At 52.3% G+C, this 14,699-nt stretch overlaps 2 protein-coding genes across 5 annotated transcripts; one reads left to right on the top strand and one right to left on the bottom strand.

Annotated features, from left to right (window-relative positions):
• The first annotated feature begins 139 nt into the window (after positions 1-139).
• On the top strand, positions 140-1,901 carry PTRH1 (peptidyl-tRNA hydrolase 1 homolog). Of its 2 annotated transcripts, none has more exons than XM_077145656.1 (5): positions 140-306; positions 668-887; positions 1,119-1,218; positions 1,417-1,462; positions 1,556-1,901. In XM_077145656.1, exons 1-5 carry the CDS (start codon positions 211-213, stop codon positions 1,736-1,738), a joined length of 645 nt encoding a protein of 214 aa, XP_077001771.1. In that variant the 5' UTR covers positions 140-210; the 3' UTR covers positions 1,739-1,901. The 2 variants fall into 2 exon arrangements, with proteins under 2 accessions (XP_077001771.1, XP_077001764.1); XM_077145649.1 differs by having other exon boundaries at positions 1,535-1,901.
• On the bottom strand, positions 783-8,379 carry CFAP157 (cilia and flagella associated protein 157). 3 transcript variants are annotated; one of them, XM_077145627.1, is made up of 9 exons: positions 8,137-8,379; positions 5,814-6,085; positions 4,936-5,089; positions 4,188-4,455; positions 3,610-3,740; positions 3,198-3,348; positions 2,648-2,817; positions 2,296-2,482; positions 783-2,007 (listed from the first exon to the last, which is right to left on the bottom strand). In XM_077145627.1, exons 1-9 carry the CDS (start codon positions 8,307-8,309, stop codon positions 1,936-1,938), a joined length of 1,578 nt encoding a protein of 525 aa, XP_077001742.1. In that variant the 5' UTR covers positions 8,310-8,379; the 3' UTR covers positions 783-1,935. The 3 variants fall into 3 exon arrangements, with proteins under 3 accessions (XP_077001742.1, XP_077001752.1, XP_077001736.1); XM_077145637.1 differs by having other exon boundaries at positions 2,314-2,482; XM_077145621.1 differs by having other exon boundaries at positions 783-2,482.
• Positions 8,380-14,699: the final 6,320 nt, after the last annotated feature.

Here is a 14,699-nt window from a genome sequence, read left to right as displayed (position 1 = left end):
GAGTTCCACAGCAAACCCTGCGCGGCCAGGGAGACGGCGCGCCGCGGAATGCGCCGGAACGCCCCGCAGAGGCCACGCCCAGCCGCTTCCGCCCTTCCAAAGCAAGGCCCTCCCGGGATTGGCCGCCAGCGGCGCCCGACAGAGGGCGACGGCGGTCGGCCTCAGGCCGCTGACGCCGAGAGTGGGGCCCCGGCGGTGGGGCGCGGCGGCATGCAGCCTTCCCGCCTAGTGCGCGTCGGGCGGCGGCTGAGTCGGACCATAAGCCGGTGTGTTTTGGAGCCTCGGCCCCCGGGGAAGCGGTGGCTGGTGAGAGGAGTGCACTGTGTGTGTGTGTGTGTGTGTGTGTGTGTGTGTGTGTGCGCGCGCGCGTGTGGCGCGGAGGAGATGGGGACGGGCAGCAATAGGAGCTCCTGGGTCCGGCCCCAGTTGGGCCATTGTCTCCCGGGCAGAGTCTCCCAAATTTCTTGTCTCTGTTTTGTGATCTGGAAAATGGGTCCAATGCCATGAGGGGCTCCAGTAACCACGGGGCCTTTTCGAGTCTCCGTGCCCTTTCTCCCAGACCCTTACCTCTCCCCTAGGGTCCTTTGCTCCTAGGGTCCCGGGAGGCTCTGTGAGATCGGTGGTGGCGAGAGTTGTCGGGCCTCAGTTTCCCCGGTACCGCCCGCAGGTGGCCGGCCTGGGGAACCCCGGCCTGCCCGGCACGCGGCATAGCGTGGGCATGGCGGTGGTGGGGCAGCTGGCGCGGCGGCTGGGCGTGGCGGAGAGCTGGACGCGCGACAGGCGCTGCGCCGCCGACCTCGCCCTGGCCCCGCTCGGGGATGCTCAAGTGGTCCTGCTCCGGCCGCGGCGGTTCATGAACGCCAACGGGCTCAGCGTGGCCCGGGCCGGTGAGTGAGGGCACCGGGGCTGGGCGGGCCGGGAGGGCGTTGGGGCCAGAGAGGGGGCTCGATTGACCTCCAAGTGCCGCACAGTTGGATGCTTGTAGAGCCTCAGTTTCTTTATCTGTGATGTGGCTAATTCCCACCCCTCCTTACCGGAACCGAGTGTCGGTGAGTCCGGGCACGACGCCCTCTGGGCAGATCCAGCAGTAACCAGGGCCACTGTTTCCCTGTGCCCAGCGGAGCTGTACGGGCTGACTGCCGAGGAGGTCTACCTGGTACATGATGAGCTGGACAAGCCCCTGGGGAAACTGGCTCTGAAGCTGGGGGGCAGTGCCAGGTGAGACCCTGAGCCCCTCTGAGTGGGGGTTCGGAAGTTGGCCTCTCAGTTGGGGTGGAGGAGGAGTGCTGGCCCCAGTTTGGACAGGGGGACAGTGACACTGATCTTAGGGGGATACTGACCCCAGCCTGGATTAGGGAGGGGGCAAAGGACACTGTCCGAGGGAGGCACTAACTGTCCTTCTCATATCCTTTGAAGGGGCCACAATGGAGTCCGTTCCTGCATTAGCTGCCTCAACTCGAGTGTGAGTTTGCCCCCTCTGTTCTGCACTGGGGTGGGTGGGCCGGTCCAGGCCCTACCACTCAAAGCTCCCTAGGCCCTTCTGTCTCCCCCACAGGCCATGCTGCGGCTGCTGGTGGGCATTGGGCGCCCCACACATCCTGGTGCGGTAGAGGCTTACGTGCTGGGCTGCTTTTCCCCTGCGGAGCAGGAGCTGCTGCCTCCACTGCTGGAGCGTGCCACTGACCTGCTCCTGGACCACATCCATGCACGAAGCCAGAGGCCCATATTGGTCACCTGATGCCAGTGGACACATCTGCCAGCCTGACTGCAGTGCCCACGTGCTTGGCTGTGTCCACAAGCCACCACGTCAACCTGTGGAATCTACTTTATACAACTCTTTTCTTCTGGGCTGCCCCAGGCTGCCTATGGAATAAAGGGGGAACTGTGGCCCAAATGGTCCATATCTGAAGTCAGGGGATTGCTCATCTCTGTGTCCTATTTGGGATGCAGGAAAACTTCAGGAAGACTGAACTTTTTGAGCCTTTTTGGAGAACTGGAGGCATGCATCTGTAAGAGTAAAGAGTCAGGCTGGGAAGTGGAGGCCTCCCTGGGGGCTCCCACCCTTCCGCTGCTTGTTGGGGACGGGGTAAGGCCCAGCAGGCCCCCTTCCAGGGCATCACTTGCCCCATCGAGGCCTTGCCACATCTCTCTTCAACCCATTTTAATAATGGGGAAATGGAGGCTGAGAAAGGTTCAGCCTCATCCCAAAGCCCACACAGCTGCAGTGTGGCAGAGCCCTGATTCACACCAGGGCTGGCTGCCCCCTAGTTGCCCTGGAACCCCTGGCACCCTCACCTCAGGGTTGCTGTGCACCTGCAGAGTTCCCACGCGGGTGGAACGTGAGAGCAGTCTGAGGTCCTGGTGGGTGGAGGGAATGTGGGCCCGGCGTGGCACCAAACCCAGGTCCCCCAGCTGGTAGGGTGTGATGCCAGACAGCTGCTGCAGCAGGGGCCCCATCTTGGGCTGCTGGGTAGTGGGTTGGCTGTGGGGAAGGGCCTGGGGTCATTACCTCCGTTTCACAGATAGGGCTGAGGCTCACACAGGCTTTGAGGAGCCAGACTTCTGGCCCAGGATTGGCTAGGGACTGCCCCTTCAGCCTGCTCCCTATGGCTGTCTCCTCTGAGGCAACCTGGGGCTGCTTGCTTACCTCTCCTGGGGGGTGCTATTGAGCTGGGTCTCCTGGTGGGGACATGCAGCCGCCTGGTGACACAGGACCGTGGCTGAGCTGAGCATGGCCAGCAGCTGCTGCAGCATTTCCTTGCGCTGCAGTTCAAATACCACATCAAAGCCGTTGTCCTCCTGTTCTTCTGGTTGCATCTGCCAGTAGGGGTGATCATGGGCTCATGGGAAATCTTAACCTCAGTGCCCATTTTCTCAACATGTTCCCTGGCCATGGGAGCCTCGGTTTCTTTATCTGTGAAGTGAGGCTAACTCCCACCCCTCCTTACTGGAACTGAGTTCTCCAAATGGGAAGACTGAGGCCCAAGGTCTTGGGCCTCAGAGAAGGAATCCAGTTCCTTTGAGACCTTGAAGGGATCTTTGAAGTCCAGAAGCCAAAAAGGATGGACTCGCCAGGAATCTCAGGGGACAGAGGGGACCTCTGACCCTGGCAGCGGCCCAGCCTCTTCTAAGAGCTCCTGAGCTATTCTCTCAGCAGCTTCTGCCCCTGGCCCTGCCTTTACCCACTTCCTGCTTACCTGCAGAATGTCCCGTAGGAAGGAGGTAGCCTGGGTCACAGCCATCTCCAGGTTGGCTTGAGCCTTCTGCCCTTTGGTCAGTTCCTGTTGTAACTGCTGCAGCTTGGTGTGCTGCTGCTCCAGCTGCAGGTTCAGCTGCTCTTTTTGGCTCCTGGGCCCAAGATGGGACAAGTCAGCTGCCTTCCCCCTCTCCCCAGGCTGTGGCTGGCATCACCTGGGGCCATGAGTCCTGCTGTTTCTCTCCAGCCCACAGGGGACCCTCATCTGACTCCAGGTCTCAGCCTACTTGGCAGGCAAAGCCTTGAGGCCCCTCTGGAGAGAGGAAGTCACCCATTTCATGTGGCAAACAAGGGATTGGGTTCAAGCTTGGTCCAGGACTCCTCCTGTTGCTTGGCCCTCTTGTCCTGCCCACCTCAGTGTCTGGTTGTCCTTCTGCAGCTGCAGGAAGCTCTGCTGCAGGTGGCCCAGCAGGAGGCGCAGCTGTGCAGTTTCCAGTGTGTCCTGCTGCTGCTCGCGGCACTTCTCGGTCAGCATGAGGATGATCTGGGGGCGAGGCCGGTGGCTGTGCTGTGGGGTCACTGCTGACCCCCAACCAGCCTTGCTCGCCCAGCCCCAACCCCAGCCAGGCTCCTCGCCTCTGTGTGCAGAGAGGCCAGCCAAAGCCCTGGGAGAGGAAATAACCAACTGGGAGTGGGTGGTTGGGGCTGGGGGACCAGCACCATCTCTGGATGGGCAAAGGCCCAAGCGCTCTGGGGGTGGGCTTGAAGTCAACACATTATGGGGGCTTTAAAGCAAATAAAGAGAAAACAGCTGGACTCAGCATCCTACAACCCCCATAAAGGGGCCCATTCCTGGCACTACTGCCTTTTCCCCTTTTACTTGGCTCCAGCCCAGGCCTGCCACTACCAGTCTGTGCACCCCAAGGGCGTGGCTCTGGGGCTCCCCCCTGCTGTATGTGCCCATAGCCGGTGGTGAGGGCCAGCGGTGCACCTTCTGGTGACCTTTGCTGTGCCTGGCCATGATCTTCTGGTTGTTTTCCAACAGCTGCAGCTGTTTGCACAGCGTGTCCTGGGTGCCCTTGAGCTGCTCATTCTCCTGCAGCAGAGCTGTGCTTTTCCGGGACATCTTGGCCAGCTGCAGGGTCGCAGTGCGGTTCTCCCGGATGGCCCGCTTTGTTGTATCCCACATCTGGTTCGTGGCCACCTTGCGGAACTCGTTGGCCACCATGTTCACGCGCTGGATAATCTCCTTCCTCAGTCTGGTCAGGGAGGGAGGAAGGGACCGGGCAGGGTGGGTGCAGGTTCTGGGCCCCATAGCACCCAGCTGGCAGGGCCACTAAGCACCTCTCCCCACGGGAGAAGGTGGGGCTCTGGACAGGATTTTCACTGAAGATTCCCTAGTACCTCTTGAATTTTGAACCATATCAGTGTGTTATGAAGTATTAAATCACAGGAAGTGGTGAAAGGAAGCCCAGAGATTCTGCAGTGCCAGTATGAAAACTGGAGCTGGGGAGCTTATTAGTTTTTTCCCACCCCTGCTCCCCCATAAATCAGGCATTCTGAAGAGCAGCCAGATTGGGGAGCCGGTGACCTGGCCCCGTCCATATAGTTAGAGCCTGAGGCGGGCTGAGGCCCGGAGCCTGCTTGGTGCCCGGGCCCCGTGAGGAAAGCTCCGGCAGCCCCAGCGGGGCGTCAGCGCGGCTCCAGGACTGCACGCCCCCCCAGCCCGCCTGGCTCACCTGTCCCTGTCCAGCACCGACTTCTTCTCCAGGTTGTACACATACTCCCTGTGGTCGCTCTCCTGCCTCCGCAGCTCGTCCTCCAGTGTCATGAACTTGTCCGTGAGCTCCTCCTTCTGTAGCCGGAACTCCTCCAGCGCTGCCAGCTTCCCCCCTGCCCACCGCAGGGGACAAGGCCTGGTGAGGCGGGGCGGTGGGAGGGCAAGGATCCGGTGGGGGCAGCCGAGGGCCTTGAGTAGTGTCCCTTGGGCCTCTGCTCTTTCCACCCTGCTTCCTCCAGGTCCTCATGTCCTGCCTTCACTTCCTGAGCCAGCAGGGCTGGAACCCTGTCTCCTCATTCTCCCCGGGCCTCTCTCCCCGTTATCGCCTTAGTCTGGGCTGCCCGCCCTCCTCCCACCCCAGTAATCTTACAAAGCCCCCTCAGGTTCCATCTCCTCCAAGAAGCTTCCCTCAACACTCCTCTCTTCCCTTCTCTTTAAAATAAGCGACAACTGCAGCTGAATTTGAACCAGGCGCTTGCAACATCATTTGAGCCTCAACAAACCTCGTCAGCTGGGCAACCCTGGGCAAGAGGCTTCACCGCTTTGCGGTACTTCCTCATCTACAAAGTGAGCATGATGATATTTCCTGCTGCGTAGGATTGTGGGGCAAGTTAAGGGATACAACGTGTGTGAAGCAGCACGTAAGCTGTTGTTACTGAAGGTAGACGTAATATCCCCATTTCCCAGGTGAGAAAAGGGAGGGTCACAGAGAAGTGCTTGGGCAAAGCCACAAAGATAGTCAGTGGCAGGGCTGGGACATGAGCCCAGGGAGCCAGAGCCCCCGACTCCCAGCCTCTGTAGCATGGCCTGTGGGCTCACCCTCCAGGGCCCCCTCACCAAGGACGATGTTCTCTGTGGTGAGCTGGTCCTTGGTCTCCTGGAACTCGTGGCGCACCTGGGCTAGCTGTGCCTCGAAGGCGTCCTTCTCCATTTCCTTGGACAGCTGCAGGCTTTGCAGCTGCTCGTTGAGGTCAGTGATCTCATCCACCCGCTGGTTGAGTGTGCGTTTGAGGAAGGCCACGATCTCCTTCTTGTTGTTGGCCAGTTGCTCGAACTCCTGGCGGAACAACTTCTCCTGCACGGCCAGCTCATCCCACTTCCTCTGGTACCTGGGACAGGGTTGGGGCAGAGGTTCAGGGATCTGGGTAGAGGGGCAGCCCCAGACGAGGGGCAGGACAAGCCAGGCCTCCAGTGCAGCTGAGCCCACTCTCCTGGGTCCTCCGTAAAGGACACAAAGTTTCCTTGTGGCCTGGAGGCAGCTTCATCTCCCACCACGTCCTCAGGAACAGCAGCCATGACCATCGCCTATACTTACAAAGCCCTTACTGCATGCCAGGCACTGGGCTCTGTGCTTTCTGTTCATTCCATCACTAGAGTGTAAGCTCCATGAAGGCAGAGCTTTTATCTGTTACCTTCACAGCTGTGTCCCCAACACATAGGAAAGTGCCTGGTACATAGCAGAGGCTTGGTGTCTGGTAGTTGGCTCTTCACAACTACCCCTAAGAAAGCAGGTACTATGATTATGTCTGTTTTACAAATGAGGAGACTGAGGCTCAGAGATGAAGGAACCCTAGTTAATAAAGGCAAAATCGAAACTTGAACCCAAGTCAATCAGCCCAAAGCTGAGGCTGCTAACTACTCTGTCTACTGCTGTGGTAGGCCAACTCTTTCCAACTCTTTCCAACTCTTTTCCAAACCCTCACACCCTGCCCCAACACTTGGGCACTTCCCAACCTCAAGCCTTTGCACCTGTAGTCCCCTCTGCCCGCATACCTGTCTTCCTTACCCTTGTCCATGGAATGACCCCTAGTGTGGCCCTGAGCCACATTTGTGGCCCTCTCTTTGATGTCCTCCTCTAGGATGGCCCTTGCCCAGTTGAACATTTGAAACCTCATGATGTGTCTGTTCCCTCCATCTCTGTATACTCAGGGCTGGCAGAGGGGTTGGCAAACGGTAAGTACCCAGTAACTGTCTGCCAAATGCATTTTCCCCAAATACATTCCACCTGGTGTCTCAACCTGAGGGAAGTTTTTTGTAGAGTCTTTAGAATATTACATAATCAGTGTACTGATTTTTCAATGGAAGAATTGCTAGAAGTAATTTGGATAGATATTATATTTCATAATTTACTCAACCAACATCCATTGAATGGCTACTGCATACAAGAGTACTGTGGGATAAGAAGATGAATGACTCAGTTTATGGAGCTAGGAAGTGGCCTGACACTTACTGTGTGAGGAGCCTGCAGTTCACCCAGCAAGTAGCCTGGCACAGAGGAGCCAGGGAGGCCAGCACCTCCTCTTCCTGGGGTGACTTTTCTCTAAGCCTCAGTCCCTCCACCTGTGTAATGGGGCTGATTTCAGGACCTCTTTCATAGGATCATCATGAGGAAGCAGAGTGTCCACATGGCGCACACAAAGGGCTCAACTCTATTAGCTATAGTCATCTGAACATCATTTGGGGCAGAAGCGCTGTCTACTCTTCACCAAAGGGGTTGGTGTTAGTGTTTCAGCGCCAGGAGGAAACTCATTTTAAAAGAACAAAGGAAAATGATGGGCAAGAGAACATTCTCTGAACGAAGAATTAAAGAGAAAATTCCACCCCATCACCCATGTTGCACACAAAACTGGCTTTAGGACAAAGTTGCAGAGGAGGATCAACCTTCCTCATTTACATTTGGGGAACCTGAGGCCCAGTGTGGAGAAACTGGACTCAGCAATGAAGTAAGTCAGCGGGGCATGCCTCCACTTGGAGACAAGTGAAACCCTGGAGTAGGCACCAGGTTCTAGCATGTATAAAGAGGGACACACAGTCTACATCTCCTGCCAGGGCGCCCATTCCCAATTCACCTCACTGGTTAAACTTGGCCCTTTTATAAACAGCATGATCCTATGGGTAGGAGCAGGGTTGGGGGAAAGGGGAATGTATCTGGGGAAACCCATTTTCCCTAAAAATCCCAGAGCCTTCTAAAGTTACCTATGGGGAAAGTGAGGATGGGAGTGGGGCCTGGACATCACATGAGAAGCCAGAACACAGAACTAGGAAGTCCTAGCAGAGCCAAGCCCACACAGCGGTCACCTCTGAGCAGAGCTCCTGACCCCATCAGTGCCCAGTGCTGCCAAGGCAGGGCCAGCCTCCCTGCCCTCCCCTGCCCACCCACCGGGCCAGCCTGTCCTCCAGGTCTCGGATCTGGATGTGGTAGAACTCCCGCGTCTCTTCATCAATAAGTACTTCCATGGACTTGTTGGCTAGGTTGGGATCTTTTCTGCCCCCTTTCTTCTTTTTGACCTCAGGTTCCTTGACCCCCTTGCCTGCGTTCTTTTTTGGAGCCATGGCTGGTGGCAACTACTGTTCGTGAGGCCCCTTTAAGAGGCCAGGTGGTTGCTAAGGAAGTTGGTCTCATACATAGCAACAAACTGAGGAAATGAGGCTGGGCTTAAAGGGACACTGCCCTCTTCCTGGCAGGGCTGGCCATGGGTGCTTAGCTTCCCCTCCAAAGCAGAGAGCATCGCCAGAGGCCCTAAGGTCCGGTTATCCCTGACTTTTCTGAGATCCAGATGCTAGCTCTTAGGGCACCCTTTTGGGGTCTGGGGAGGCCCTTTCTTCCCTCAAAGTGGAAATTAAATTAAATTAAATTATGAAAACTGGTCAGGACTAAAGCTAGAAATCATCGTCCAACCCCTTTGTGCAAATCGGAAGCTGGAGGCTCAGAGAAGAGTGCAGACTTCCCTGTAACCATTCAGACCAGAAGAAGCCTGTCACCTGCCCTCTCCCACCCCCCGCCCCCCTCGGCTGAGGAGCACCCTCCCTGAGACCTCTGAGGCCATCTTCTTGACTCTTTGGTGATGCAGCCACGTAGCAAAATCATTCTCTCAGCTTCACCCAAAGCCGGTGGGGGGAGCACTTGGATAAGAAATGGACATTTTGTATCCAATACTGGCATCCCAAGACCCAGCATCTCCCTGTCCAGAGGCTTGTTTAGTTTTCCACAAGTATTGGTGGAAGTTGTCCCTCTGCACACTACTGACCTTGGGCACACAAGGGCCCACTGTGCAGGTTTGGGCTAGGATGGCAGCAGCTGGGGGAATGGGAGGCATCCAGCAGCACATTCCTGGCTGGCAGCATGTACCCCAACCAGACACTCTGGCCCCTCGATGCTCCTGGTTTCCAGATCCAGCCTTCACTGCTGGCCATGACTGTTTGCCTTCTGTGTCTGCCACCAGCCCAGGTGCCCCCAGGTGACAGTGGCCTGGTCCTCTTCATCCATATCCCAGTGTTGGCACTTAACAACAGCTGCTGTATTAGTCAGGGCTCTCTAGGGAAATAGAACCAAAAGGATATATCTGTAAATATTATGAAATTTTATAAATGTGTCTTATGCCATTGTGGGGATGCATGAATCCAAATTCTGGGGGGCAGGCTGCAAGCTGGCGATTCCAATGAAGGTTTTTGATAAACTCCCCAGGAAAGGCTGGCTGGCTGAAGTAGAGATGAAAGTTCTCTCTTCTGACTGTAGAAGTCATCAATTCTCCTTTTAAAGCCTTCAACTGATTGGATTAAATGTCTTTCATTGCTGAAGACATGCTCCTTAGGTGATTGTAGATGTAATCAGCCATAAATGCAACCAGTTCATTGATTATTTAAGTCCATGAAATGTCCTTTCAGTAAGAGTTAGGTCAGTGCTTACTCGACCAGACAACTGGGCCCCATTACCTGACACATGAGCCTAACCATCACAGTACACCCCTGGTCAGTTTGGCAGCTATACACATGACCTTAAACCATGCTTAATGTCTAAATAAAAAATTGTAACACATATTTTTTTGCCTAACGATACTCAACTGTATATAACTGAAACACACTAAATCTGTATATAACCAGAAACACACTAAATCTCTCCAAAATGGGGTGCAAGTCCTTAGGTAATATCCACTTTTAAACTTGGTATCTTAAAACTTAAATGTTATGACATGAACAATGCAACTTATGTCATCTGATAAGGGGATAAGATAGGGAATAAAACAAAGATATTTGTCTTATGTACATATACAAATATACTGATAACAAAATAAGAAAAATTCATGCCATTACAGTCCTCCCTTCTGTAACTCGTCACATGGTCGTAGTTCATATTTATCACTACCTTCTTCCACTGCCCATTCTATATTCTCTTTACCCTCAGCAATCACCTCAGCTGGTCTCGTTCTTTGCCTGGTGAGATGACCCAAACCTTCATTCCTGAAGGTACTGGGCCATTGGTAGTCCTGCCTGGATTGGGTTGTTGCGGTTTTCTATTACTTTAATCACAGGGCACAGTAGTACTAAGAGACCCCCAGGGGATCTCCTGCATTCCAGGCACACTCTTTACCTCCACTGTGTAGTTGCAGTCCTATTTCCCCTGGATAGTCAGGATCAATTACCCCAATCAATACAGTAGTCCTCTACTATATCTGTTGATTCAAAAGCATGAGAATGCTCAAAGTGGCCAGGTGGCAGTCTTTTTATGTGTGTGTGTGGGTGGGCAGGCACCGAGAATTGAACCCCGGTCTCTAGCGTGGCAGGCGAGAATTCTGCCACAGAGACACCATGGCCCACCTGCCAGCTGGCAGTCTTAACTTCCAGTTCAATGGAATTGTTGTTGTGGCTCCTGGTGGGAGCACGCCTCCTTTTGGAACTAAGACCTGTAGACCAGCAGAGCTTAATGTTTCAGGGACATGAAGCAAAAATTTTTCTAGTGGATCACTAGAGGTAATAGTGAGTGGTGCCACTCCCATTTCCACTCCTTGATTCCTGGACCCATGAATCCTGACTATGGGAGAAACAGCACCATAGAGTGGATGATGCTTTAGAGTATAAATGTCCTCCTGGAGAACATTGCCCCATTCCTGCAAGGTATTGCCACTTAGTTCCCACCATAATTGCGTCTTCAAAAGGCCATTCCACCGTTCTATCAATCCAGCTGCTTCAGGAACATGGAAAGACCAGAGGTTCCCTGAGCATGTGTCCATTCCCATACTTCACTTGCTGTCTAGTGGGTTCCTTGATCAGAAGCAATGCTGTGTGGAGTACCATAACAAAGGATAAAGCATTCTGTAAGTCCTTGGGTGGTAGTTTTGGCAGAAACATTGCATGCAGGGGAGGCAAACCCATATCCGGGGTATATGTCTTTTTCAATTAGGAAAAATCACTGCCCCTTCCCTGGTGGAAGCAGTCCAGTGTAATCAACCTGCCACCAGGTAGCAGACTGATCACCTTGGGGAGTGGTGCCATATCAGGGACTGAGGACGGTCTCTGCTGCTGGCAGATTGGGCAGTCAGCAGTGGCTGTAGCCATACCGGCCTTGATGAAGCCCTTGCTGCTGAGCCCATGCATAACCTCCATCCCTACCACCATGCCCACTTTGTTCATGAGCCCATTGGGCAATAAGAGGGGTGGTGGGAAAAGAGGCTAACTGGTATCCATACAACGGGTCACCTTTCCAATTGATTATTAAAATCTTACTGGGTTGAAGCCACCCTTTGGTGAGTATTCACATGCGACACAAATATCTTCGTGTTTCTTGCCCAGTCAGAAAGGTCTAGGTATATATTTCTTCCCCAGACCTCTTTGTCACAATTTTCCAATCACGTTCCTTCTAAGTCCTTGAATATCCAGCCAAACCATTAACAACAGCCCATGAATCAGTATACAGATCCACTTACAGTCAGTTCTCCTTCTAAGCAAAATGAACAACCAGGTGCACTGCTGAAGTTCCACTCACTGGGAGTATTTCCCTCTTACTACTGTCCTCCAGGGACATCCCAGAAAGGGGCTGCACTGCTGCAGCTGCCCACTTTCAGGTGATACCTGTGCAGAACCATCTGTAAACCAAGCCCAAGTTTTCTCTTTCTCAGTCAACTGAAAGATGCTCCCCAAGAGGACATAGCTGTGGGCTGGGAAAGAGAAGGTAATGTGGCAGGAGTGGGGACCATAGGCGTTTGGGCCACTTCCTTATGTAACTTACTTGTGCCTTGAGGACCTGCTTGAGCCCTATCTATTTCTACTGTTCCCGTTTTATGATGGAGTGCTGCTGTGCATGCTCAACTTTGTGGCTTGGCAGGTCAGACAACACCCAGCTCATGATAGGCAACCCAGGGTCTCTAACTTGGTGGCCCGTGGTTAAGTATTTGGTCTCTACTAAGGCTCAGTAGCAGGCCAAACGGAGTGTAGTTATCTGCAGAGGATGGCAAGGTTTTGCTCCAAAATCCCACAGGCCTGCATTGTAATTCTCCTATAGGGGTCTGCCAGAGTCTCTGGACAGCATCCCTAGTTGCCACTGACACTTCCACACCATTGGGTCTGTGGGATCACATGGTCCAAGTGGCAGAGCAGCTTGCAGAGCAGCCTGGACCTTTCACAGAGCCTTCTCTTGTTCCAGCGCCCACTCAAAATTAGCAGCTTTTCTGGTCACTCGATACATGAGCTGGAGGAGCCCACCCAAATGAGGAACATGTAGTCCCCAAAATCCAAAGAGGCAAATAGGCGTTGTGCCTCCTTTTGGTTGTAGGAGGGTCCAGATGCATCAACTTATCCTTCATCTTAAAAGGGATATCTCAACAAGTCACACACCACTGGATACCAAGAAATTTCACCGAGATGGAAAGCCCTATATTTTTCTTGGATTTATCTCTTATCCTCTGATATGCAAATGCCTTACCAAAAAGTCTAGAGTAGTTGCTGCTTTTTGCTTATGTGGGGATTCTGCTAGTTGCCGAGTATGTCTACTCTAATTACGCATTCTGGAACTGGGGAAATGACCACAGACTGGGTCCAGGGACCCAATCAGCATGATATCATTGATATAATGGACCAGTGTAATGTTTTGTGGGAGGGAAAAATGATCAAGGTCCCTATGGACAAGATTAAGACATAGTACTGGAGAGGTGATATACCCCTGAGTTAGGACAGTGAGTTAGGACACCCACCTTGTCTTTGGTGATTAAGTGCTGCCACGTGGCTTCTACCAACTTGGGATCTGATGCCCTTTGTGTTTAAGGATTCCAGCCAGGGACAGCAGTTCCCACAGTAGTATCTGGTTTACTGAGAAAGGTGATTACAGAGTGCTTCAGAGGCGAAGAAGTTAGTCTCACAGATTTCTTCTTTTTTTAATCGCAAAAGCATGGAAACTTTACTAATCTTTAATTTTTCCTATTTGACTCCTCAAAAACGGTAGCATAGTCAAGCATTTTTTTTGCAGTGGTTTTGTAATTGTCTTCTCTTCTCTATTCTGAGACTTTTCCATAAGAATATTCACTTTAATCCGACTTCTATGGTATGGCTGGAAAAGAGGATATGCAATAATCCTCTCAAATTCCTTTATCTCTTTCTTTACTTTCTCACGCTTCTCATGTGCAGATGACAGGCCCTGCTTTCCCCCCAAGAGCCTGTCCTTGAGTCTTTGCTACATAAGTCCTTGCCCTTGAATCATGCGTTCCTGGTGATCTTTAATTTGCATCTCTTCCCTCACTACTACTTGCTTTCTTCTGTGTGCTTTCTGGTTGCCACGTTCTTCTGGCATAACTTTTGGTAGTGTAGTTTCACTGGGGACTCATAGTTGTTTAATTGTTTGATTCCTGAGTTCTCTGGCCTGTCCTGCTCGATATATGTGCCTCTCTACGTGTTTCAGCTTCTCTCTCAGGTACTAAATAGTACCATTTTTGTCTCTCTATGTCTTGGGTTATTTTCTCCTCAATTTCACTGATTGACTTTTGTTTTTTCATCATTTCCACTATTTGTTATTATAATGAGACTCTGCTTTGGCAAACCAGTAATCAAGAGAAAGAGACTGCTCCTTACAGAGTGTTTTATACTCCTCTTGATATTTTTGGGTTATCAGTCTTCTTGCTGCTGTTGTATGCACACCACCCAGATTCAAGACCTTTTTCTCCAGTGGGGAGTATTGGCCTGCAGCAATCCTAGAGTCTTTAGATGCTTTAGCCCAGGCTAATCTCCATTCAAGAAATGCCACTGAAGTTCAGGGTTTTTGTCTCATCTGGAAGGGCACTTGTTAAAGTCTGCTAGCTTTTTCTCCCAGCTTCTTGTTTCATGAAGTTCCCCCTGGGGCATTTTCCTTCTTCATCTCCAAAGGTCTCTGGCTGCATGGGTTCTCATGGCTCTCAGATTTACTCTTCACAGTTCTGCTGAAAGGTGTGTCCTCTGGACATTCCTGGGGTGGGTGAGTAGGTATGACAAATTCATTCTCACATTCCAATCTCTCTAAGCCTTTGGAGCTCCTCATCTACATTATATCTTGGCAGTTCTGGCATTTTGACCTCAGGTAGTGTTAGCCACCTTTTTTTTTAAATTAATGCAATTTTATTGAGATAAAGTCACATACCAAATAGTCCACCCAAAGTGTACAAGCAATGGCTCACAGTATTATTATATAGTTATGCATTCATCACCACAATCAATTTTAAAATATTTTAATTACTCCAACAAAGCAAAAACAAAACACCCAAAACATCCCATACCCTTATCCCTCCTATTATTTATTTATTTATTTAGTCTTTATTTTATTACTCATCTGCCCAGACAGTGGATAAAGGGAGTGTCAATCAAGGTTTTCCCAATCACCTGGTCACACAATAAAAGCTATATCGTTATACAATCATCAAGAAACCAGTCTTATCCAGGAGTGAAAGTCTCCCTAGTGGCGTGAGAGATGACTCCCAGGGATGAGCC

This window comes from Tamandua tetradactyla, chromosome 2 (genome assembly GCF_023851605.1).
Source record: "Tamandua tetradactyla isolate mTamTet1 chromosome 2, mTamTet1.pri, whole genome shotgun sequence".
In the NCBI taxonomy this organism is placed as follows: Eukaryota; Metazoa; Chordata; class Mammalia; order Pilosa; family Myrmecophagidae; genus Tamandua; species Tamandua tetradactyla.
Note: the sequence above shows the minus strand (reverse complement) of the source record. Positions and strands in the feature narration are given on the sequence as shown.

Bases quoted from the DNA above. Each gene is read 5' to 3' on its own strand.
- PTRH1 (XM_077145649.1), top strand. From the start codon at position 211: ATGCAGCCTTCCCGCCTAGTGCGCGTCGGGCGGCGGCTGAGTCGGACC. The intron at 307-667 runs GTGAGAGGAGTG...TACCGCCCGCAG, and splicing joins CCCCGGGGAAGCGGTGGCTG to GTGGCCGGCCTGGGGAACCC. The intron at 1,463-1,534 runs GTGAGTTTGCCC...AAAGCTCCCTAG, and splicing joins TTAGCTGCCTCAACTCGAGT to GCCCTTCTGTCTCCCCCACA.
- CFAP157 (XM_077145621.1), bottom strand. From the start codon at position 8,309: ATGGCTCCAAAAAAGAACGCAGGCAAGGGGGTCAAGGAACCTGAGGTC. The intron at 6,086-8,136 runs GTGGGTGGGCAG...ACCCTGTCCCAG, and splicing joins CTGGAGGACAGGCTGGCCCG to GTACCAGAGGAAGTGGGATG. The intron at 2,483-2,647 runs GTAAGCAAGCAG...CCTTCCCCACAG, and splicing joins AATAGCACCCCCCAGGAGAG to CCAACCCACTACCCAGCAGC.